This window comes from Euprymna scolopes, chromosome 16, assembly GCF_053919585.1.
Source record: "Euprymna scolopes isolate OS-2025 chromosome 16, ASM5391958v1, whole genome shotgun sequence".
NCBI classification, from domain to species: Eukaryota; Metazoa; Mollusca; class Cephalopoda; order Sepiida; family Sepiolidae; genus Euprymna; species Euprymna scolopes.
This window is the reverse complement of record NC_136497.1, coordinates 59,556,301-59,580,275: the sequence shown is the minus strand read 5'-3', so window position 1 is coordinate 59,580,275 and position 23,975 is coordinate 59,556,301. Positions and strand designations below refer to the sequence as shown.

Below are 23,975 nucleotides of genomic sequence, written 5' to 3'. Positions count from 1 at the left end.
TTATGTAAGCGAAAAACAAATCAGAAAAAAACAATCAGCTGTTAAATTCTAATTGACCTGCATTTTAAGTCACAAACGTCATGACAAGGTCGAAATAGAAAGAAACCTAAGAATATCAGACATGTATTTGAATAAAATTTCATTAATTTAGGGGGTGAGGCTAATATTTTATCAGTCTGAAATTTGTATAATCTTTAGTTTTAAATATTTCTAACTTTTGGTTGGTCAGCCTTCAAATTCTCATGTATAACTTTATATAAACGATAATATGACGATGATAACACCTCTTCCCTTCACCAAATAATGTTAGTATTCATCTCTATAGTTTTAAAACAAAGTAAACAATAGATTTAAAAAAAAAAAAAAGTTGATTGGCATTTTTTTTTTTTTACTCTTGTAAAAACGGAACTACATTAATATCCAGATGATAATTCCAAATTGAAAATATATCTAACTAATTCCAACGAGAGCATTTGATGGATATACATATTTCTTTCATGGCTTCCAGCAAAAGTTACCAAAAGGAAGAAAAGGTGTAAAATTGCTTTCTTGCAGTTTCTTTTATGTTATCAGAAAATGTTTAGCATGTATTATTTCTTCTGCGCTTTTTGTTATTTTTAAAACAATAAAAAAAAGAGAAGATTTGAATGAATAACATTGTTTCTTCAAAATGAGTTTAAGTAATCAAGAAACGATATTGACAATGCAACCTGATAATCATCAGCCCGAACCCCTAAAGAACACCAAAACAGAGTTAGCAACATTGAATATCCTAACAATACAACACGATAATCATCTTCTCAATACTCCAATGACTATCAAAAAAGACTTAACAACATCGAATGGTTTAAGTCAATCTAAAAATCATCTAGGGACTAATAAAAAAGAGTTGAATGGTCTGACAATTCAAGCCGATATTCCAAAGTCTGCTGAAAAAGAACCAGTAACTTTGAGTGGTGCAACGCTTCAATCTGATGATCATCTTCCCGACACTCCAAAGTCTGCCAAAAGAGAGTTAGAAACAGAGCAAAGAGGAAAAACCAATTCTTTCATTGAAATCATCAGACGGGTTTCTGCAAACAGCTTAATATATCCAGCTCCTATAAATTTAGAGACTTCCGAGGATGAAAATGATTCACAACTAAAAAGGTAATTCATTATTTCCATTTGTTTTATTTTTTTAATTTTTTGTTTAATAATAGAATTGAATTTTAATTTTGTCGTAGATCAATCTATATTATATTTCTCTTTGTCTGTCCATTCCACGTTTTCTAGAAACTATTGAGCTGATCTGACCGAAATTCTGTATCGCCCTTTGTTATGATAAGGTGGAGCGAACTAAGTATTATGGTATCTGCTCGATTTAGAGTTAGGAATAAATAGGAATTGATAGGGATTAGTATTTAATGCAAAAATGAGCACAAATTGATTAACATTCAACCATCAACTTGGCATAGAGCACTTAGTCTTAGTGAAGAGGCTATAATTTTTGTCTGTTTTTAACAGGCTAAAAAGTCAATAAGTAACTTTAGAATTTTCATTTCTTAGATGTATTAGACTGTCAGTCGTATTTTTTTTTACTATTGTCGTTACTACTTATCAAGGCCACGAGCCAATCAAGGATAAGGATTAATGAGACTGAAATGATTTCCAACCGAAAGATGAGAAACACTATGGGAGTACTTAAATTGATCAATGGTATGAACTGCATTTGATTACTTATGTGGAGGTTTATCACAAAAATTTGTTTACATTGGATTTGAAGACAAGCAAGTTGTAATCAGCAGGGAAGCAGTTTTGCTGCAATATGATCCACAAGTGGAAATCCCTTCCAAAGAAGCTCCATCCATGAAAATTCCGTTTGATGTTTGGCAAATAGAGAGAGAAAGGAAAGTCTTTTTTCCATTTTGGTAGTTACGAGAATGTCTTACAAAGAGGAATGAAAGACTTAAGCTCGGTCAAACACCTTCTATACAAATAACAATAAAGCAGAAAGAGACTAGCAGCATCTCTTCTGTGAGAAAGTGTTTTAGGAGAGAAAAGAGATCATCCACCTCACTAGATTTTGAAGTCAACTTTGGAGTGTGTCGAGGCAAGAAAAAGTGCTTTGTACAGCAGCTCCATAGATGTGGCAGTGATATTCCATTTCTTTGATGTACCTGAAGCTTTTATTGGCAAAGGATTAAATCTGGAGTCAGGTACTTTCTAGAGCACTAGAATGATCCAACCATTTTATCCAGCAGCCTTTGCAATAGCAGCCTTAGCAACAGTAGCCTTAGCAACAGATTGGATATACGTCTTCTGCTTGAAATCTGGGGTGAAAGTTAGGAGGCTTCCTCAAGGAGAGAGCAATTCATTTTGATTGGGGCAAACCAGATCTGAGCTTTGGTGGTGAAAGGGAAGAAGTTTGGAGAACAGATATATGGAAGAATATGCATTAAATACACAGGGATATTTTATGGGTATCGAAACAGGTGGCTTACAAAAGAATACTTGTTCTGAGGATAGATATCTTTGCAAAACAAAGGAGTTTCCGAGAGCATATGAAAGCCAATAAGAACTTTAGTGAATACAATAGACAGCAAGATGAGTTTTAAGTAGCGCCGCTACGGATGCACACACCCACGTTAAAATGTTCAAGGATATGTGAACTCTATAGAAAGGAACTCAAATATAAGGAAGACAATAGAAGAAAGTATACAATTAGTTGAACTCGCGAGGCAGGTATAATCGAGAATTAATTACTATGAAATATTCACAGAGTATAATAGCCTTGAACGTGATTTTCCCTACTCAACTGAAGATCAAGTTGATCACAAATAATAGCTTGATAATTTATCACAGATGATTCTGATTAGCTCAAAAATATACATCTGCATTTATTAATACAACCGGAAGTTTGCGCTGCTCCATATGCGCACAGACGATTTTAAACACTTATTTTATTTTTCAAAGTTTAAACTTCCACCTCTACAGAAGCTTAGTTTTAGAGATGTTAAAAGTAATAAGCCACATTTCCCCCACTGCCCCGCATATACTTAAGTTTAGAAATAGTGTTTTCATGACTAAACTTGAATGAAAGTAATGAAGAAGAAAAAAATGAATACAAGTTAATACATCGTAATATTTATCAATTTTCTATTTTAAAAATTAATTTTATTATTTCTATTTATAGTTCATCAGAGATAGCAGATGACAAGAAGAGAGTCTGCTCCAATCGACACGTTTTCTTACAGTATTGCACCCTTTTTGCTCTTTGTTTTAACGGGCTTTTCGTAATGGGGACTTGCTTTTCACTTGGTGTCCTTTATGTCTCCTTCCGGGAAGAATTCGAGGCATCCAATACGGTCACCGCCTTAATTATCTCAGTGTGTGTTGGAATCTTTGGAATTGGAGGTAAGCATGAAAAATATTAGTTAATGGTAATAACTTAGCCAAATTATTCATTCATTGTCTTCTTATTATTATTTTTCATCCTCCCCCCTTCCTCCCCTCCTCCTCCTCCTGCTCATCATCATCATCATTGGTTTAATGTTCGTATTACATGTTACCGTTTGTCAAAAGTGACTTCCAGACTAACCCATCTCTGTTCAGATTATTCTTCTGTCTCTCAAGTCCACCACCGTATCATTTCCTCTCATGTTTTACTTGGACTTCTTTTATGAACTGAACCTGCTAACTCAACTATTCCACATCTGTTGACCCAAGAACTATCACCCATTCTTTCAACGTTGCCATGCCATCAAAGTCTCCTGCTTCTATATATAATGCCCAGATCTAATATTCACCTGAGGCCATCAGATCTAAGCTTGTCTTTAAGACTCACATTACACATCTATTGTATCTCTCTCATATGATTTTTCTCCACACAACGCATGTCCTCAACCCTAACTAGCCTGGTTTCGCTTCCATAAATCATCACACTGTGTACACATGCCTGATACTCTTCTTTGGGTCAACAGTGGTTATACTCTGTTGATTAGTAATGGCAGAATGTTAGAATGTTTAAAACGTGTATGTGGTAAATAAGGCTGAATGGGGCCCACAGAAAGCCAGAGATCGATCTTAATCTTTGGCAGACGATAAACAAATAAATGGGCTTCTATGAACAAATAAAGAGAGAGAGAGAGAGAGAGAGAGAGAGAGAGAGAGAGAGAGAGAGAGAGAGAGAGAGAGGGGGCAGTTATTGTGTTACATAACGTGCTTGAGTGAGAAACTTAAGTGACACTTTAAGAGCCAAAGGTGACCTCAGAACGAACGTCAATAAAACCATGCAATTTCCAGACGGAGATTTTATTGTTCATTTCAAGAGGAACTTCAAATAGAGAAGACGTGTCCAGAGTGTCATCCCTACTGTCGATGGAGGGGAGATGGTTGAGCACAGTGTAGCGAGACAAGCTATCCATTTCTTTCTCTCTTTCTTTTTCTCTTCATGCAAGTAAACCGAACCTGCTGATTTGTTCAAGCTTTTTAATAAACCTTTTCATAAATTAGTACGCCCGAATGGTTTTTGCCAGCAGACTATCCACAACCTGAGCTCCCGACGGGTGTACAATGCTTTATACATGCATCAGCAAATGAAAATATTATGCACCTTTTTGACCATGAGTTGTAGTACAGGGTAGGAAAAATACTTGGCAACATTTAATCAGTTTTGCAAAGTTTGCGAAAACAAAAAATCAACCCTTAGATCTGAATAAATATTTTATAACAACAACTATATAGAAGTGAAAGCATTTCAAAACCAGCCAAGAGAGGAAAGTGCCTAGGAAATTTTTTAAGAAACAAATGGAGCAATTAAGCTACCAATCAAGTCAGAGACTGCACTAACCAACAGCTGGTATCGTCAATAATCTGCATACGACGTCTAGACTAGCTTGAACATGCTCTAAGATTAACTCCAGAGAGAATTGCTAACCAAATACTTCAACAATCAAGCAAACAATCACGTGAGATTTGGGAATAAGCGGGACTATGCGGATCTGGCTTCAGATCAAATGCAATCGATAACTTTGATTGCCTCATGTGTTGCAGTATGCAGGAGTTTCTAAATTCTTTTACAATGAAAACTGACTAGAATTGAGCAACGTAGTAATTACTGAACTGACTGAATAAGCAAAATGTGCCTCCTTATATTGAGTTTAGAAAAGCAAATCATTTGCAGAACCAGACGCAGTTTAATTATATTGTCTTTTGTTTTATTTATTTATGTTTTTGTTTTTTGTTGCAGTGGAGTTATGCACTCTTCTGAATGCCATTTGAATATTTTTGTTGCAAAATTTTGGACAATTTGTATTATTTCGATTACTTTTCTCATCTTGGATGTTATTCTCACAACGTTTCAGTCAATGTAACACCCAACTTTCCTCATATGTGTCTTGTCAAATGTGGAAATGGGATTTCTAATAAAACCCTTTGTCTATCCACTAAGGTTAGATTTTTACATAGTCAGTCATGACCACATAGAAAACTTAAGTAATTTGTAATTGTATTCTTAGTATCGACTGTAGTGAGGATTGAACCTACAACCCCCAGAAAACTCTTAATTAGAACTAATTATTACTTAGCACTTATATCAGTTGTGCCACGGGTCATTGAATAAACAGTTCTGTTCGACATTACGTACAAATTCCTAAGTTTATCATAAAGATTCTGAGTTGAACAAGACACACCCGAAGAAAGTCAGGGGCTTTCATTAGCCGAAACGTTGAGAGAACAACATCCACGATAAGAACAGTAGTCTGAACAATCCAAATAATCCAAATTATCAATCCTCATCTAAAAAAAATTCCCAAACGGAACAGACAAAGTATGCCTTTTTCTATCAAGCTCAAAATGAATCAAATCAAAATGAATCAAATCAAAATAAATAATTTTTAGAACCAGGCATGGCTCACTTATTTTATCTTTGAACCATTTTATTTAGTTTTTTTTTGTTTTTGTTGCAGTGGAGGTATGTGCACTTCTGAGTGACATTTCATTAATAGTTTTTGTTCTTTTATTTTACTATTTTTGGAATTTAACAAATTTCATTTGAAGGTGTCTTTTCTGGGATGTTGGTTGATCGTATTGGTGTCCGGTGGTCTGTGATTCTTAGCAGCCTTTTCTGTTCGGTGGGACTTTTTTTGAGTGCATTTGTTACAAATATTTGGTACCTTCTCATTGTACTCGGATTCCTCTTTGGTAAGAATCATTTCTGTTTACTCTTTTTTAAAACAATTTCCTTTTCTTCAATTTACACTTCAATTTACATATCAAATTATTAATGAGTTTACATTTTTAAAAATATTTAAGGAACGAGTGAACAAAAATCAATGAAATTTTGAAAAAATGCTTATAATACTATTCAGCTACTCCAGTCAGAAAATAAAAATATTTAAAGCAGTATTAGCGAAACTATGGCAGAAGACAGGAATATCTGTTGATTTCAGTGTGTCAAGTTATTAACGAGGTTGAGAAAAAAATATACCCATAACTTGTTTATTGAAATAATTTTCAAACATTAAATGAACTATGAAAAATGCTTAAAACACAATAACTACATAGCAATTTCTACGTTGACATAATTAGTAGGGGATATGCGATCCTTTTTTTATGAATGACTTTAAGACATTGGCCCACACAATTAGTCAAATTTGTGATTTCGTCAACAGTTATTCCTCATGATACCTCTTGGAGAGTATCCCACAACTCATCTTTGCTCTTAAATTGGCGTCCACTTGCATAGAGGTGTCGCTTTATGATATTCCAAAGATTCTCAATTGGATTCAAATCTGGTGAATTTGCAGGCCACTCTATCTTCCGTAGCCCAGAGAACCCGAGATGTTGCAAATACTATTTGCTTTTGCTTGCTGCATGCGAAGGAGCATTATCCTCCATAAAAATAATGATTTTTCTGAACGTCAACCTTTGCTTCTTCAGCCAAAAGCAGTTGAACCTCTGTACTGTGTGGGAGCAGTGTTGCTAAATAAGTACGACCATGACTGGATGAAGTCTGTCCATCACCAAAGTGGCTACCCAGGCGTAAGGTGAAATTATACTTTGTTAAATAAGTGGAACCCACGATTCCTAACACATTGATTAAGGTTGTGGTAAGAAATTGCAAAAAGTGCTAGTCGATTGACCCACCACTCACACGTTGGCTGAAAGGGAACTTGAACGTTAGTAGCACTTAGTTTCGGGTGGGAATTGATATAACCCACTATCAAGGCAAACACTAGCTACCACATGCCCACGCAGTTCGCAATCTGGCATCATTTGAGATGACAAGATGCAGCAAGCATCATTAGCCACTTAGAAATCTTGTTTTACAAGTGTGGAGCACTGGCAGAAATGCTCATCAACAATCATACAGAGTTCCATAGCAAGGTCTTTGAGAACTTTCTGAGTGAATGGGGAGTCTGAGTTCACTTTTGTTGTGCATACATCCCCTCCGGCAATGGCATTATGGAGCGGTGTCATCAGAGTGTGAAGTGAATTGCAGCAAAGGAAAAATTGTTCTATAGCAGAAGCAGTCTATTGGTACAATGTTACTCCTAAGGACGATGTGTCACTATTGACTGCCCCAGGTAACCTGATTTAATGCTACAACTGAAGGGCATAGACGAAACTCCTCCAGGCAAGCCAAACAGCAGTCAATGAGACACACGGTGATGCCTCTGAAGAAGACAACGCATCCATGCCAAGTAATATTTCTCCAGACGAGTTATCTGAAGAGGATAGTGCCTTTACTTCAAAGGAGCACTAGACAAAAAAAAAAGACAACCTCCGAGTTGTTATCTATGTGATCATCACATAACGGGAGAGTGTAGTGGAATTGAACAACAGCATAAGGGAAATTGATTACATGTTGAATGTAACAAAGAAAGCGACTTACACAAACGGATGCGCTTCTCTCTTTCCTGTCGGAATGATGGAAGGGAAGAAAATGAAAAGATCTTCACCTGTAAATAGCTCAGTAATAAACATATGGCATTAATTTGCATAGGAGGACAGAAACTGCTATGAAAAGGACGAGTTGGAAGCACGAGATTGTTTTTTTTTGTTTTTTTTGTCGTTTTTTGACAGTTGATAGAGAGAACTAAAATTGGAACTTACAATTGAAGTTTGTCATGGGAAAGCCGAAGTCTGAACAAATATTTTACTTCAATTAATTGCCTTTTTTTTTTTGCTCATTTAGCTTATAAAACCGTCTCCCTGTTTGATTGTTAAAACGGCTGAAACAAGTAGTGTATATATTTATTACCAGCACATATTTTTGTAGAAGTGCAACAAACATGATGATATATACGTGACAGAGATAAACAGAGATTGTTATAGACAGAACCGACTATACCACATTACAAGTTCAAGAAGTTTCAGATTCGCATTCTCAAGAGAAGAGCCATTCATGAGAATCTCAGGAAGAAAATGGGCATGCCTATGATTAAAAGACACAAGCTGCGTCTTAACATTTCGTGCCCCAATCCACAACCGAACCCAACTTCTAGATCAGCTGCATATTTCAACTGATCCTAAGGAAATAGGCGATAAGCAACAATGAATAGTGATATCATCAGCATAGATGTTGATCTTCTGAATAATATTTTCAGGAAGATCAATGATATAGAAAAGAAACGATGTTGGACCTAGAATAGAACCTTGAGGAACACCAGCATTTATAAAAAAAGAGAATGAGACACTATCCAGAGTTATTTGCAAACTTCAATCAGAAAAAAAGACCTAATAATGTCAAGAACCTTGCCATAACCCTAAAGTTTTTGAGATCATATAGAGTCACAAATCGTTTGAGAATAGCTAGACTTAGTTTCAGAGATTGTTAGCTCTTCTATAGGATTGTCTGAAAGCTCCAGAACCATTCCGATGATATTGATCTAATGATTATGATTGACAATGTACGAAAACGCAAAGAGATGAAAATCAGACAGGAGAATGAGGTTTAGTTTGAAACTTACTATAAGGAATAAAGGTATCAAAGATAGAACTCCATGGAACGTCACATAGGAAATTGCAAAGCTCATCCCAATCAGTTTTCTCATATTTAAATGTCTTCCTGTGAAAGCGATGACTAATAGAAGACTTGACACAAAAATAAACCTCAATATCAACAACGGTAAATTCCAAAAATTGCGAAAATGATCCTGTAGATATGCTGGATTTATTTAAAAAAAAATCTTAAACACTTGCCGTCCGACATTTTCTATTTTTCCAATGGTAAATTTTAAGAAAAGCAAGGGAGATAAGTCAATTTATGATACACAACTTTTCCGCATTAAAAAATATGATAAAACTCGTTAATTCGATAAATTCTATTTTTACTTGTAATTATTTTTCTACTGGATCATTTTTCATAATTTTTGGAATCTATACTAATTTCGACATGACACGTAAGTACGTAATAGTTTTTTTTTTTTACCTGAAATACATTTGTTCGAAATTCCACTATACTGCACAAGCACCGTGGGGGGGGGGCAGGTGTTTAAAAATGCTTCTGTTTTTGGAATACAAGATTTTGTCAAAATATAAATCTTAGATATATTGAGATATTTCGATGATGTACATCCTTATCAATGAAAGTCTGATTTTTTTCTTCTTTTCTGGTCCGCATAGTGTAATTCTGCGAACGAGTGTTAGTCTGTAGGTCTAATAATGGGATGCTTTTCAAAAAAAGATTTTCATTGAAAAGGATGTATATCACCGAAATATTTGAATTAATATTTTAATGTATATCTTATTAGGTTGGTGCAAAAATAATGCCGTTTATGATATATATTTTTGAACGTCAAAAACGACATTATTTTTGCACCAACTTAATAGATCTTAAATATTTTATAATTTTTTTTTTCTCTTTTTTCTTTGTCTTTTCATTACAAGGTTCTGGTTCTTCTATAATGAACGTAGCAACATCGGTGTCTGTGAGTAAGATCTTCCACAAGAACAAAAGCACAATGCTAATGTATCTCACAGCTTCATCTCCAGCCGGCACATTCATTATGCCCCAGATCATGAAAGTGCTCGAGGACATTTACTCATGGCGAGGGATGCTGATTGTTCTTAGCGGACTAGCACTCAACATGTGCTTTGCAGGATTTCTCTCTTTCCACTTAGAAAGACCGACGACAGAGAAACAAAAGAAGCAAAAGTTCTTTGACATGACCATACTTCGTAACAAGATCTTTTTGACAGCTCTTTTGGCATCTAGTCTAGCGTCCAGTTCCTTGACAGTTGTGACCACTATTGTAGTCGATTTCTGGAAAAAAAGAGGAAACTCGATGTGGCAAAGCGTCACCATTTTGACTATCCACAGTGCCTTCGGTATTACTAGCCGATTCATCTTCGGGGTTTTGAACAGTATTTACGATCTAACGAACTATTTTTATCCATCCTTTTATATCATGATGGTTTTAGGAGGTTTATGCATCAGCTTGATCCCACAATGTGTCACCTTCGTTCAAGTTAGTGTCGTCATACTAATGTCCGGTTTTACCCATGGAATAATGAGCACCATCCGCCCCGCAATTGTTCTGATAGCAGTTGGTTTAGACTCCTATTCGGTTGCCTTTGGATTAATATTCACCTGTTTTGGATTGGGAACTTTAATAGCAACAACTCTGGCAGGTAAGACTGGTAAGGAAGATATTATTAGTTTGATATGAAACTTATTCAAAACAAACTAGTGTTGTGATTGATTGTTGAATTAGTTTAAATCCTATCAGATCAACAAGAGTGTATAGGTGTACATCTGAGAGAGAGAGAGAGAGAGAGAGAGAGAGAGAGAGAGAGAGAGAGAGAGAGAGAGGGGGGGGGAGAAAGAGAAAGGGAGAGAGAGAAAGAGAGAGAGAGAGAGAGAACAGTGGTGTGTAGAAAGTATAGGACAGGATGGTGGCCCGGTGCATTCAAATTGGAGGGGGGGGTTATCTAATTATATCCAGACAATCTCCTTTTTTCATAATATTTCTCAGTACAAACTTGAATGAGGAATGCAACCATAGAATTGACCGCTGGAATCATTAGGACATCACCAGATCTCTGCCTGCCACTGAGAGAGATAGAGGAGAGGATGGAAAAGAAGGGGTAGAGAAGGAGAGAGAGAGAGAGAGAGAGAGAGAGAGAGAGAGAGAGAGAGAGAGAGAGAGAGAGGGGTGTGTGTGGATAGTACTGCAGTTCTACTCTTCTGGAATAGATAATCTGTCAGCTAACATTCGTCGCCGGGGTATCATTAGAATTTAAGTGGAATTTAACATTCAATGATATTCCGATAATGTCTGTACCAGATTTAATGACTGAACACACTATTTTTTATCTACATCGCGTACGTTATCAACAAGAATTGTAAATCATTTCTAAAACGTATAAATTGAACATTGACTGATACTCTTAATGATATTCCTCTGGTGAATATTTGATTATGAGTCACATTTACTAAAAATGAATCAATTTTCACAAAGCATTTTAACATTTCGATCAGTTTAAATCTAATTATTTTTAACCACACTAATTAAAAAAATTCTTTTAATCTGCAAAAATAAGATATTACTTTAGAATAATCCGAAACTTTTGCTAATGTGAACTGTGACATAGATAGAGTAAAATGGATGTTTCCCCTACTTCATTGACTATTATAGTTTTCGATCCCAAACCTGCATATGCGAATCTGCTTCGGTGCCATTTAGACTAATTTTTGACACGTGTTTTCGGAAATTGATTTTTTGAATGGAAATTTCAGCTGAGAAAAAATTATTTTTTGTTCTTTTTTTTTTTTTTTTGTAATTTTTTTTTTTTTTTGCATTCAACATGGGATCATTGTATGTACGGTTTGAGAAAAGATATTGGTTATCAATTAGAGTGTGAGATGATCTTGGTTACAGTTTCAGTAGTAGTGGCAGCAGGTCTTATGGTGAAAATTGTAGGAAATTAACAATTACTAAACATAATATATTTTAAAAATGCGTGTTCTAATCCGCAAGCCACTTAATAAATACAAAGACTGAAACATCAAGACAAAAAATAAATAAATAAATAAATAAATAAATAAATAAAATCAAAGTCAAGTTTCTCTGCGCGTAAATATTTCATCTTCAACAAAACGTTGAAAATCGACATTCCCTATTATGCAAAATATATACTTAACAGAAACTAATGATACTCTGTTATATCACACAAAAAACGAATGATAAGACAGAGAAAATGTAGATAACTACTTTATTAAATAGTGGAACAAGAGCAAGACGAATATACAAATAGTAGTTGTTAATACAAGTCTATGTTAATGGAATATGCATTGTCTTGTGTGCTCTATTCATCTTCTTTATATCTCTGAATGACCGGAAGTTATATGGTACGAAACATGTCACCCCCCCTCAAAGTTTTTATGTCTGTTGGGCATCCCAGTTTTCCCTTTTGGGATTTATTTCTATAGTTGCCGTCTGGGAAGGCTTTCGTTTGCTTGTCTATTCTTTATATTAGTGTTGTATTATTCCGTTGTATTTGTTAGGACGAATAAGTAAACATAAAGGAGAGATAACGACGAGATGTCTTTAGGGTGTAAGAAGCCATTTTTATTATATTCCAAGGGACGTAACTCGTACAGTTAAAAAACAAAACAAGATGAGATAATCCATATCTTGACATCCCTCTTCTATAAAGGAAATATTTGATCAAGCAGGGTTTGCTGGAAGAGTTTTCTACAGATCGTATCTTTTGGGGGTTTTACAACACGACCCGATTTGTGATTGTTTCAGATGGTTTATTAGTACTGAACTGTGTTTCTGCAGATGGGGTGCAGATGCTTGTATGCATATTAGGAGTTTCTGCAGGATGTCTGTCTGAAATATTGGGTGATATAAACTGAGTATGATGCGAGAATGTATTATGTATATATGTATAAATGATTGTGTGAGCAATTTTTTTGAGATGTCTGCAGTTTCTGCAAAGAATCTGTCCTGATGGATCCTCGACAATGTAGGAATGCGGTTCAGCGCAGGCTTATATGATGCCAGCTGGAGTTCATCTACTCGTGTCTTGGTCTTATATCTGCACTCACTGTCCTGCGCTAAGATTAGGGAGGTCCTTAGCATGCTTGTCATGTTGTCTCTTTTGAGGATTTCCTCCTTATAGACATTTTGGTTCCCATATTTTGTTGGGAGATTACTGACTAGTTTACGATTAAAAAGTAATTCTCCTGGGGATGGGATAACATGATCTATCGGAGTTGATCGGAGACACAATAGTTCTTCATTTTTTTCTTCGACACCATTTGCCTTTTAGGTCACTCTTTCGAATACGTCATAAAACCTCTCAACCAGGCCGTTTAATTTTGGCCGATAAAGTGCAGGTTTTAAGTGATTTATTGAAAGTATTTTTGGAAAGATTTTCGAATTCTTTTGATGCAAATTGCTTTTCATTGTTAGAGACAATAGTTTCTGGTATGCTGGACTTTGCGAACAGTTCCAGTAAAAGTGTTTGTTTTGTTTTTACTTGTCGGGTTGTTGCATTTGACAACTTCTGGCCATTTCATAAAAGTGTCTACCAAGACAAAAAATTATGTTCCTTTTATTGGCCCAGCGTAGTCAATGAGACCATGGTTTGTCTGTCTTAGGCCAAGATTTGAATGATTTTGGTGGTGCTTTTGATAGAGGCATGCAGCTTGTGCACATTTTCACCATATTTTTAATATCCTTATCCATCTCTGGTCAGTACACAAAACTCAGCATAAGTGCCTCAATTCGACAGATGTCCGGTGTTAAAATCTCTTTATATTTTTTAGCACTGTGGGTACAACCATCTGTTCTCCATACATCAATATGCCATTGCATGCTGAAATATATACCGTTCGCTTTATTTTTCTGATTCTTTAACTACTTATTTTTGTTTATTTATGAACTTATCAAACTTTAAGACAATGAAAAGAAGTCTCATTTTAACATTTAATAAACAACTTTATTTGTTATCCTCGTTAGTAGCGTGTACAAGAGAGAAACGGTTTAGTAGGTGTAAGTGTTCTTGTGTAAAGATAGATTTAATATATTGCCGGCTTGTTGAGTACAGTTCTATTTACACGTGTTTATAGCTAGTAATCGTCGAGATTAAGGAAGCTGGTTAAAGGAGAAAGAAAGGTCTTCAGTGTATTTAAGTGTTGCAGTGGGTGAGTGTGTGCATCGGTGTATCAACAAGAGCAGTTCTTTAGTATGATAAAGAATGTTCGTTTGGGTATCGCACGTGGAATCAAATGGGAGTTAGAAGGTCGCTATGTTAGCTTGTTGTACTTATGTTCGGCGTCGGACCAAAGCCGCAGGCGAAATTTGCTGCCCAGCAGAGCCAGGATGAAAGTGGATTAAGAGTTTCAGTTATAATTTAGAAAATTTGAAGTAGTGAAAATTTTGTAATATGTCTGTCCTTGACAGCTGCTTGTAAAATCCATTTTTTGTGCCAACACGAGGCTTGATGCTGGTAACGGTGTTCAAATTTGTTTCGTAGAATTATAAAAAAAATTTCTTTAAATTCGAATGATTCCAGTGGAATTTGAAGTCGTTAAGTTGCTCGTTGCTAAACGTCGGTGACGAATTGATTTGCTGGCGAGTTTACTTCGGTGGAGGTTGTGAATAATAAATGTTTCGAGTGTGTTCTTCTGTGAAGAGTGTTTTGAATGGCTAGTCGCCAGTAACGCGTTTTTGTTGGACTCGACTGTTCAGTAAACAGTTATTTGTTTTTTCTGTTGAAAAAAAATGTTGCTTTTCTGTGAAAAGAATATTTTTGTAAGATGATTTTGAGAGGGGAATATTTCTTGTAGCGGTGAACATTTGCATCACGTGTGTAAATGGAGTCGAGTTGACCCATGCTTTTGTTGTTGTTGTTGCTGTTGTTATAATATCCACGGTGTGCGTAAATGGCAGGGAGTTGGTAATAGAATAAGGTAGCATGAAAATAAATACAAGTCCAGTGTTAAAAGTGTTTTCGTACACGAAGAAAGTGTTCAACCCCTTTTTTTGTATGGAGTCGTTGTGGAAGAAAAGATGTTTCTTCTTTGTTTTATTCGTTTCAAGGAAATGTATCCGGTTGAAACGTTTTTCTCCTTTTCCGTGAAAATGTGGGAAGTATTTCTAATGAAATGTGTTTTCGCTAAAATGTGTTTAGCTTTGGTTATGTGACACGTGTCTTTGAAAATGTTTCCGCTTTTTAATTTTAATTTTCAGCAATGATGTTTTGTTTTTCTTTTCGGCGAAAAGAATGTCTGGTGTTAGAACAGTATTCTAGAGAATTCTCAAGTGATGAGTAAGCGACATTTGAAGATTGTTTTTGATTTTCTGTGAAAACTGCATACTTTTTTTTTCGTGACGAGTATACGGTCAAAATAAGTTTTTAAAAGGAAAGAATTCTGTAGCAATGTGGAGTGTTAGCGATACTGAAAGTTTGCTGTTTTTAAGAAGCTAAAGCATAATAAAAATAACAAATAAGGTCATTGAAGATCACGACGTGGTCACCATTTTAGTTAATAATGAAAAAAACGAAAGGAAGTCTCATTTTAACATTTAATAAACAACTTTATTTGTCATCTTCGTTAGTAGCGTTAGTAGACGAGAGAAACAGGTTAGTAGGTGGAAGTGTTTTTAAAGATAAAGATAGATTTAATATATTGACGGCTTGTTGAGGAGAGAATAGTTCCATTTACACGTGTTTAAAACTAGTAGTCATTGGGATGAAGGAGGCCAGTTAAAGGAGAAAGAAAGAGCAAAGTCTTCAGTGTATTTACGTGTTGTAGTGGGTAAGTGTGTGCGTCCGTGTATCAACGAGAGCAGTTCTTTAGCATGATAAAGAATGCTCGTTTGTGTACCGCACGTGGAAACAAATAGGAAGTTAGAAGGTCGCTATGTTAGCTTGTTGTACTTATGTTCGGTTTGGGGCCAAAGCCCCAGGTGAAGTCTGCTGCCCGGTAGGGCCAGGAGAAAAGAGGGTTAAGAGTTCCAGATTTTACCTTTTATGTACTCGGTTACATGATTGAAAGCTGGCTTGTGATTGAACAAGCCAGGGAGAAAATGGATTTCAAATCTCGAGCCACGAGAGTTAGCTCCTGCCTGTGATTGTAGCAAGTTTCGGCTGCTACAATCTGCCAGTTCCTTTATTGTATTATATAGAATGTATTTTACGTCGATCTCAGACCTGAGGAAAGACATGACTGTCTTCTCTAATGGTTCACTATTTTTTGGTATTAATTTGGATAAACCATGTGCAATCTGTTTTAATGTTAAAAATTCCATTTTGGAAGAATAGTTTAGCAACATCGTTTCCCATCTTAGAGTGCATTGGTACTTCCTTTTTTAATCAAACGTTGCTAACAATGGTCGATAATCTTTTTTCAATATGAATTATCTATCGTGCAAATATTTATGAATTTTTTGGTGCCAATACACTATAAGAGCGAAATTCGGAAAACGAAAAAAAAAAAAAAATCGATTAAAAAAATGGCATCTACTGATTGTTTGTATCAATTTCAACGTAAAGCAATGATGTCTAGTTAATTGGCATGTCAGCAGTATTTAAATATTACCGAATTATTTAAAAAAAAATACAACAAAAAACACAAATTTTCGATCTTTATCGTAAAAACCGTTGCCATATTTCTTTGGTAATATGTGACATAATAGCAGTGGAAGTAACTTAGTTATATTAAAAACAAGGCAAAATGCACAATTTATTAAAAATAAATAAATAAATAAATAAATAAAAATGGTAATAGTTACATGCTATTTGCCTCCTTTTGGAACCTTCCAATGTTTTTTAGACAAATATTCTATTTTCGTTAATTTTCGTCAAAAATGTTTTCTTTAATAATTTTTTCTACCTTATCGTTTTTCGTAATTTTTTAATATATATATATATATATATATATATATATATATATATATATATATATATATATATATATATATATATATTCATTACCGTAACATGATAATTAAGTAGATACCACTGGGTTAGCTTTGAAATTGAATAACGAAAACTTTGAATTTCGTTATTATATTGCAGTTGTTCCAATTATTTTATCGCAAATATGGCTAATCCTTCCTTTTCTATTTACGGATAGTGTTTTGGATTGGTTTTATTTTACTGTTATCTTCTTAGTGTAGTAAAACTTATCTCAACCCAAAATTATTTGCGTCACTTGCAATGTGTATCTTAATATTTGGGTTGTAATGCTAACGCAGTTTATATTTAAACAAATACCTTTTGATAGTCGGATGTCCAAATTCACTTGACATATTTTAGTTTTAATAGAAATATGTTAGACTTTTGCTTCGGTCAACACCGAGTAGTCCTGCTAGTGCCGGACAAAAGCCAATGTCAAAAGATGAAGAAAATATGTTTATCCCAATTATTTAATTTATGAAGCGCATCTATTATATAAATCTCATCTGTCTGTTTAAATGTATGTATGTATGTATGTATGTATGTATGTATGTATGAAATTTTCAACAGAGGCGACGGATTTTCCCGAAATTTGTATCATTTTGAAGCTCGACCCTTCGGACGACAAATACCGAAAAATTGGCTAAAACTATTAATTCCTTCACCCTCAATTGGCCACTTTTCTATCGATATTCTTGAAAGTCATCCCCTCTTTTCGATTGACTAGCCTTAATTTAGACCTTCACCACTTCCGGTTTGGCGATGGGCGCAACGGCAAAGATCACGTTTTTTTTTCACATTTTTTCCTCTTTGCAGGACGGGTTCGAGCCTGTCTGCCTACCATCACTTTATTTTTATTTTTATTTTTATTTTTTTGCTCAACACACACCTCCAAACACCCGGGTAGTGCTGGGCACCCAGGCTAGTATATAAATAAATGACAAAAGTCTATATTTCAAATTTCAAAATGTTGATCATCTTACCGTTTATTTCTTTAAGTATATTGAAATGTTCAATTCTTGACAGCACCTGTTTCGTAGCACAGAATCATTCATGTAATTATTATGTTGATTTTTTTAAATTTATTCCGCTCTTAACTCATCAGAAAAAAAAGGAACTCATCAACTTTAAAAGAAACTAAAGGAATATCGGCATGATTACAAAATCTGAAAATCGTAAGAGAAGTTGCAATTGTGTTTTCTTTTTATTACGCCATTTTAGTGTACAGTCAACAACGTTAAATCTGACAAAATATTAATAAGTATTAATAAATTGTATTCATTTTGTTATAATTAACATAAAAATATCTTATTTAATATTTAATAATTTATTATTTATAATTAATTTATTTTTATTTACTTATAATATTGATGACTGTCAAATCCAGGATGTATGTATTTATGCTTATTTTATATGAAACTAATTGTCAAATCTATTGATATCTATGCGATAATTATCGTTGATTAGTTAGATTTAAACTTTGCTTAACTATAATGTTCTTTTATTACATCAATAAGTATTTTTATTATGTATATTTCTATTATTGCTATTTAGTTAAATATCCAAAATACTGTTAAAACCCCACCGAAGATATGTCAGCCTATGTCACGGTAACATATATTGAGCGAGTTTCTAACCGCATTTTGTCTAGTTTTTTTTTATTTATAACTCCTTTCCCCAAACTTACCGTGTCAAAGAGAGAGTCGGGCGCCATTTTAAATTTTCCAATAGATCGGTAAACACTATGTTTTCCGAGCTGAATAAACATGTTACATTAAATAAAAACACTAAACACATATCCAGTTAGGTAGAAAAGTAACTTCCCTTGTCTTTGATAACATTTATTTGTTATATATTTGTTTTTTGACAACTTTTTCGAATCTATGTGTACAGTAAAACAAACCCCAAAATCGATCTGTCGACTGTATCTTAACACGCCCTCATTATTTTATACAAAGGAAGGAACACAATTTTAATAAGATTTTAAAGGCGGTTGGTTTTCCCTAACAATTTTTACTAATAATTTCTTCTGTTTTTGTTTTAGGTAAAATCAGTGACATAACAAAGTCATACGATGTTTCGATCTATGCAGCTGGAATAACGGAAATTGTTGGTGGTCTCATTACATTTCTTCTTCATTTATGGCTTGCGAGAAAATCAAGGAATAAAGAACCCGATACTGCTCTGTAAACGGGTTGGACATCGTTATATAAGATTAAAAAAAAAAAAAATTAAATTTTCAGATTAGGTCCACCTCCACAATTTTCTTTTAAATGATGACTGTTAGAGGTTTTCGGCCATGCTGAACACGAAAATCGCCTTGAAATTTTGCAGAAATAATTAGTTATCGAGATATAAAAAGTTGTATTATGCATTGCATTCTTTGGCGGCCATCTTTTTTACGCGCATAGATTTGTTTATGTCGCGCGCACGCGCGTAAAAACAATGGCCGCCAAAAAATACAATGCATAATACAACTTTTTATATCTCGATAACTACTTATTTCTGCAAAATTTCAATGCGATTTCCGTATTCAGCATAGTAGAAAACTTTCAAAAGTCGTCATTTAAAAGAAAATCGTGGAGGCGGACCTAATCTAAAAAAAAAAAATACAAAAAAAAAAAAATAATAACAACAATATTATTCAGAAGACAATATCATCAACAACTGGAATTTAATTATTATAAGAACTCCTTTCACAGCTAACAATAATAAGATAATAGTCAACAAGGCCAAAAGTGTCGGCACTGGTGCAGTGGTGCATTACTGTCACAGGTGAACCTTTTGATTTCAGTTTGAAGAGTGCATATCAGAAGGGGAGAGAACTCTAAACTTTTCCAAATCTGAAGAAATGCCAACAACAATACAATACTCGAAATAAAATTTTAATTATTTGAGCATTTATTTAATTAAAAAAAAAATTAAAAAAAGAACTTAATTAAAAAAATTTTTTTTACACAAAATAACTGAAAGTTGTCAGAGTAATAGAATGCGTATACTTTTGTTTTTTTTATGAAGTTTTTTTTTGTTACACCTTTATTGAATTAAAATAAAATGAAGAAAATTCTAATAAGACAGGGTCTTTTTTTTAACATGGGGATTTCTTTTTCCAAATTTTCAATTTTTGTAACAAATAAAATATAAATAATAATTAAAATTGTTTGATCAGTCATTATTAGAACGCGTGTGAGTTTTTCTGTACAGGAGAAAATTCTTGAATTGTCTCCCTTTCTGATGTGCAGTCTTCAAGCTGAAACCAAAAAAGTTCTTCTGTGATAAGAGGGCACAAGTGCCAAAGTGTATTACTTTCTTTGAAAGGAGTTCAAGTCTCAACTAACAGAGAATGCAATGGTGGCATGAATTCCTTCAAAATCAACTTTCTATACAAAAACATGAAAATTTTCTTTACTCCTCACATTCTATGAGCGATGTTTCTGACAAATAAGAAAGAATTGCTGTTTTATGAATTAGAATCAACCTGTATAACACCTACCATTGGCTAGTTTTTGTTTACCTTGAAGTGTTATTTTTTTACCTCCTTATATCAAGTGACTTCATGTCTTATCTGGAGTTATTTCCATTAAAAAAATAGACACTCTTATTATCATTAAGGTCCTTTATGTAGAATACGGACTATGCTATTTTTTTTTTTAAATATGATTATCAAGTTAAATTAAAGTTTTATGGTATATTTTATTTATTAAATTGTTAGGGGGAATTACAAAATAGTTAAAAAAAACAAACAAACAAAAAACTCTCCTCCATGTTAAGAATGGGTTTCTAAATAATAGCGTCATTATTTCAACACGATCCGTATTCTGCATAAGTACCATCATTAATAATGAAAACTGTTGTTAAAGCAAGATACTATTGATTATTTTCCCTCTCTTATAAATTATCCAATCACTCTGTTAACAGGGGAAAATGGAATCCTGATGTTTGCAACTATTTGACTGATTAAGTCCACCTTCACATTTTTTTAATCATGTTAACTCCTTACAAATCATATCGCCACTTTGACGTAAGAGGTTACTATTTGGGGGCATGTCTAGGAAAGATTAACAAGATATTTGTTTATGTTACATTCAAACTTCTGCATATAAGTACAGCCAGGGAAGCAGGCAGCAGGAAGGGAATTCCAAAGTCTAGCTGTTCGAGGGAAGAAACTATTAGAATAGAAAGCTTTCTTACATTTAGGGACAACAGTGAAAGGGTGAGATCTTATTGCTAAGCAGGTTTGTCGGGGATATGTACGTCGAGGGAGTACAAGTGCAACAATTTCATCAGAACACATTCCATTAAAATATTTGTAAAACAGGCACAGTGATGCAACATTGTGGTGATGAGACAGGGCTGGAGCTTAGTTGATAAAGTAAAACGGATTAGATTGACAACTCTTTTTTGGACATTTTCTAAAAGGGAGAGACTAGTGGTAGATGCACCAGCCCAAATGTGGCAACAATACTCCATGCATGGGCGAATGGTGGCCTTGTACTAGTACAGGATACTCTCAGGCATGATTAGTCTTCTAGCTCGATAGAGGGAACCAACCTTCTTTCAGCAGCCTTTGCATTGTCCTCTATGTATTTGTTCCAGTTCATATTGCTCACAAATGTTAGGCCGAGGAGTTTGAAGATAGAATTCTCAAATAAGGTGCTATTTGTCATGGATATAGGGGGTTGGAGAGGTATCTTATAATTGTTAAAGGAGAGCAGCTTAGTTTTACTAGCATTAAATGTTAGCATCCATTTGTGGCCCCATTCCACTATAGTCTGGGGGTCATTTTCTAACAATTCTGCCATTGTCTTAGATTTATTTACATCTGTTCTTCCCTCATGCATATTATAAAGCATTGTATCATCAGAAAATATACTCATCTCAGACACAATATTATCAGGGAGGTCGTTTATGAAAATCAGGAATAATAATGGTTCAAGGATCGATGCCTGAGGCATTCCTGTATTAATGTTATGCTGCTTGGATGTGCGTCCGTCAATGGCAACCTGTATGCTTCTATTGTCTAAGTATAGATCCAGTTATACTGTACGATTTAATTTTCATTAGCAGCCCTTTATGCCAGACTTTGTCAAAGGCCTTGGATATATCAAGGGCTACAGCCCTGGCTTCGCCCACCTTATCCAGTACATGGCAAATGCATTCAGAGATGACTGTTAACATATCTGCAGTAGAACGACATTGCCTGAATCCATACTGTTTGTCAGAGAGAAAATTTGCTTTTGCAAGGTGGTGAACTAGTGCTTTATTAATTAATGTCTCAAAGATTTTAGCAAAGAGTGGGAGGAGACTAATGGGGTGATAATTAACCTATAATAGAGCTTTGAGAATTCTAATGCTTCTTTGGTCAGTGTCATACTTAAATCATGATATAAGATAGATATGTGCATGTCTGAATTACAAAAAAAAATGTCAATGAGTTTAAGATATAGATATTTGAAACGTTTACTGTTGCTTTGTATGGTTCTGAGTATAAGCGTTGGTAAAGGAAGCAGAAACCTTAAACATGCATAAATTATGTCTTTTTCCTTTATTTTGTGTTAGTATACTATGAACCCCATTTTCTGTACAGGTGTATTTCGGATGCTGCAAGCCACCAAAGTTTTATATTGGACCAATTACAGGATCATTTTTAGGTCATATGAAATGAGAATTATAATATAGGTAAAAATTCAATACTTTTAATAAATGATGATCATATCCTAATATGATAGTCATATGATCATATATTCAAATCCAGTTCGGTTCACAAAAAAATCACTTTCATTTAGGATGTTGGCAACCTTCATGTGGTCCCTTCCGTAAGTACCCGGTTTCTTACTAGAAATATTGTGGAAATCAATGCAAATAAAGGATCTTTGGATTCATACAATGTGATTATGATGAATATGGTCATATCATATAATATGATTCATGCAATGTGATTATGATGAATATGGTCATATCATATAATATGATTCATACAATGTGATTATGATGAATATGGTCATATCATATGATATATAATATACGGCATAATCATGTTGACACACCAGTTCTCAACAGATCACCGAAGTTAAACAGCGTTGAGCCTGGTTAGTACCAGATGGGTGACCATTTGGGAATTCTAGGCACTGTATGTGCGCTCCGCTTATCTCAGCATTTGTTTCTAGTCGTCCTGTACATACACTTAACATGCCACTGGTATTTAACAATGTCGACTCAGGAGAGGTGTGGTTGGAGATTGTGCACCTCCTGCCACAAAGATTTCACATGCAGGCACCCCTTCGTGGGTATTGATAATCTGTCAAAGACTGAAGGAGCCTTTGTCATATGATATAAACACATGATTATCATATATCATATCGTATCATATCATATCATATGATCATCAAAACAGTCTTATCTTAATATCAGTCATTAAACAGAAAACTTCATCGATTTCGTTTAAAATATTACTGATACCAAAAAGAAGATAAATATATTAAAATGTGCTGAACTAAAAAAAGGGGTCAGGTTATCTTAGAGTTTCGTTTATGTTTTTACAATATTCTGCTGCAGATTCCAAAGTTGTTAATTGCAGTTTCTCTTATCAAATTCTTCCACACAGTGGATGATTCTCAAGGGAATCTTAAATATGCCATTTTTAAAATGGGACACTTACATTAATAAATCATTTCAAGTTTTCACGAGATTTGCTCAGAAAAGGATAATTTAAGCAAACTGCACTGTTAAGAATAAATACTTTGCTTTTTTTTTCAGGGATTCTTCTGTGTAGTTAGGGGTTCACCAGAGGTAGAAGCACTTAACGTTTAAGCTTCATTAATTTCATTAAAGATACACAACTAATCAGCAAGCAAAAGTAGTAAGGGTCATATAATATTAACTGAGTGTTATTAAATTTACATCAAAGTATTTAATACATTTACACCAAAGCCTTTATGATATTTAATCAAATTATTTATTACTAACACGAAAATATTTATTAAATTTACATCAAAGTATTTATTAAATCTAATCAAATTATTTATTACATCAAAGTATTTATTACACTTATACCATATAATAATATATATTTA

General features: G+C 34.3%; 1 protein-coding gene and 1 pseudogene across 1 annotated transcript; both read left to right on the top strand.

Moving 5' to 3' along the window:
* Window positions 1-224: 224 nt before the first annotated feature.
* LOC145296264 (monocarboxylate transporter 4-like) lies at window positions 225-19,181 on the top strand. The gene is made up of 5 exons (XM_080142470.1): window positions 225-1,149; window positions 3,176-3,396; window positions 6,040-6,183; window positions 9,874-10,617; window positions 18,947-19,181. Exons 1-5 carry the CDS (start codon window positions 671-673, stop codon window positions 19,090-19,092), a joined length of 1,734 nt encoding a protein of 577 aa, XP_079998596.1. The 5' UTR covers window positions 225-670; the 3' UTR covers window positions 19,093-19,181.
* Window positions 19,182-22,922: 3,741 nt separating this feature from the next.
* LOC145296357 (5S ribosomal RNA) lies at window positions 22,923-23,039 on the top strand (annotated as a pseudogene).
* The last annotated feature ends 936 nt before the right edge of the window (window positions 23,040-23,975 follow it).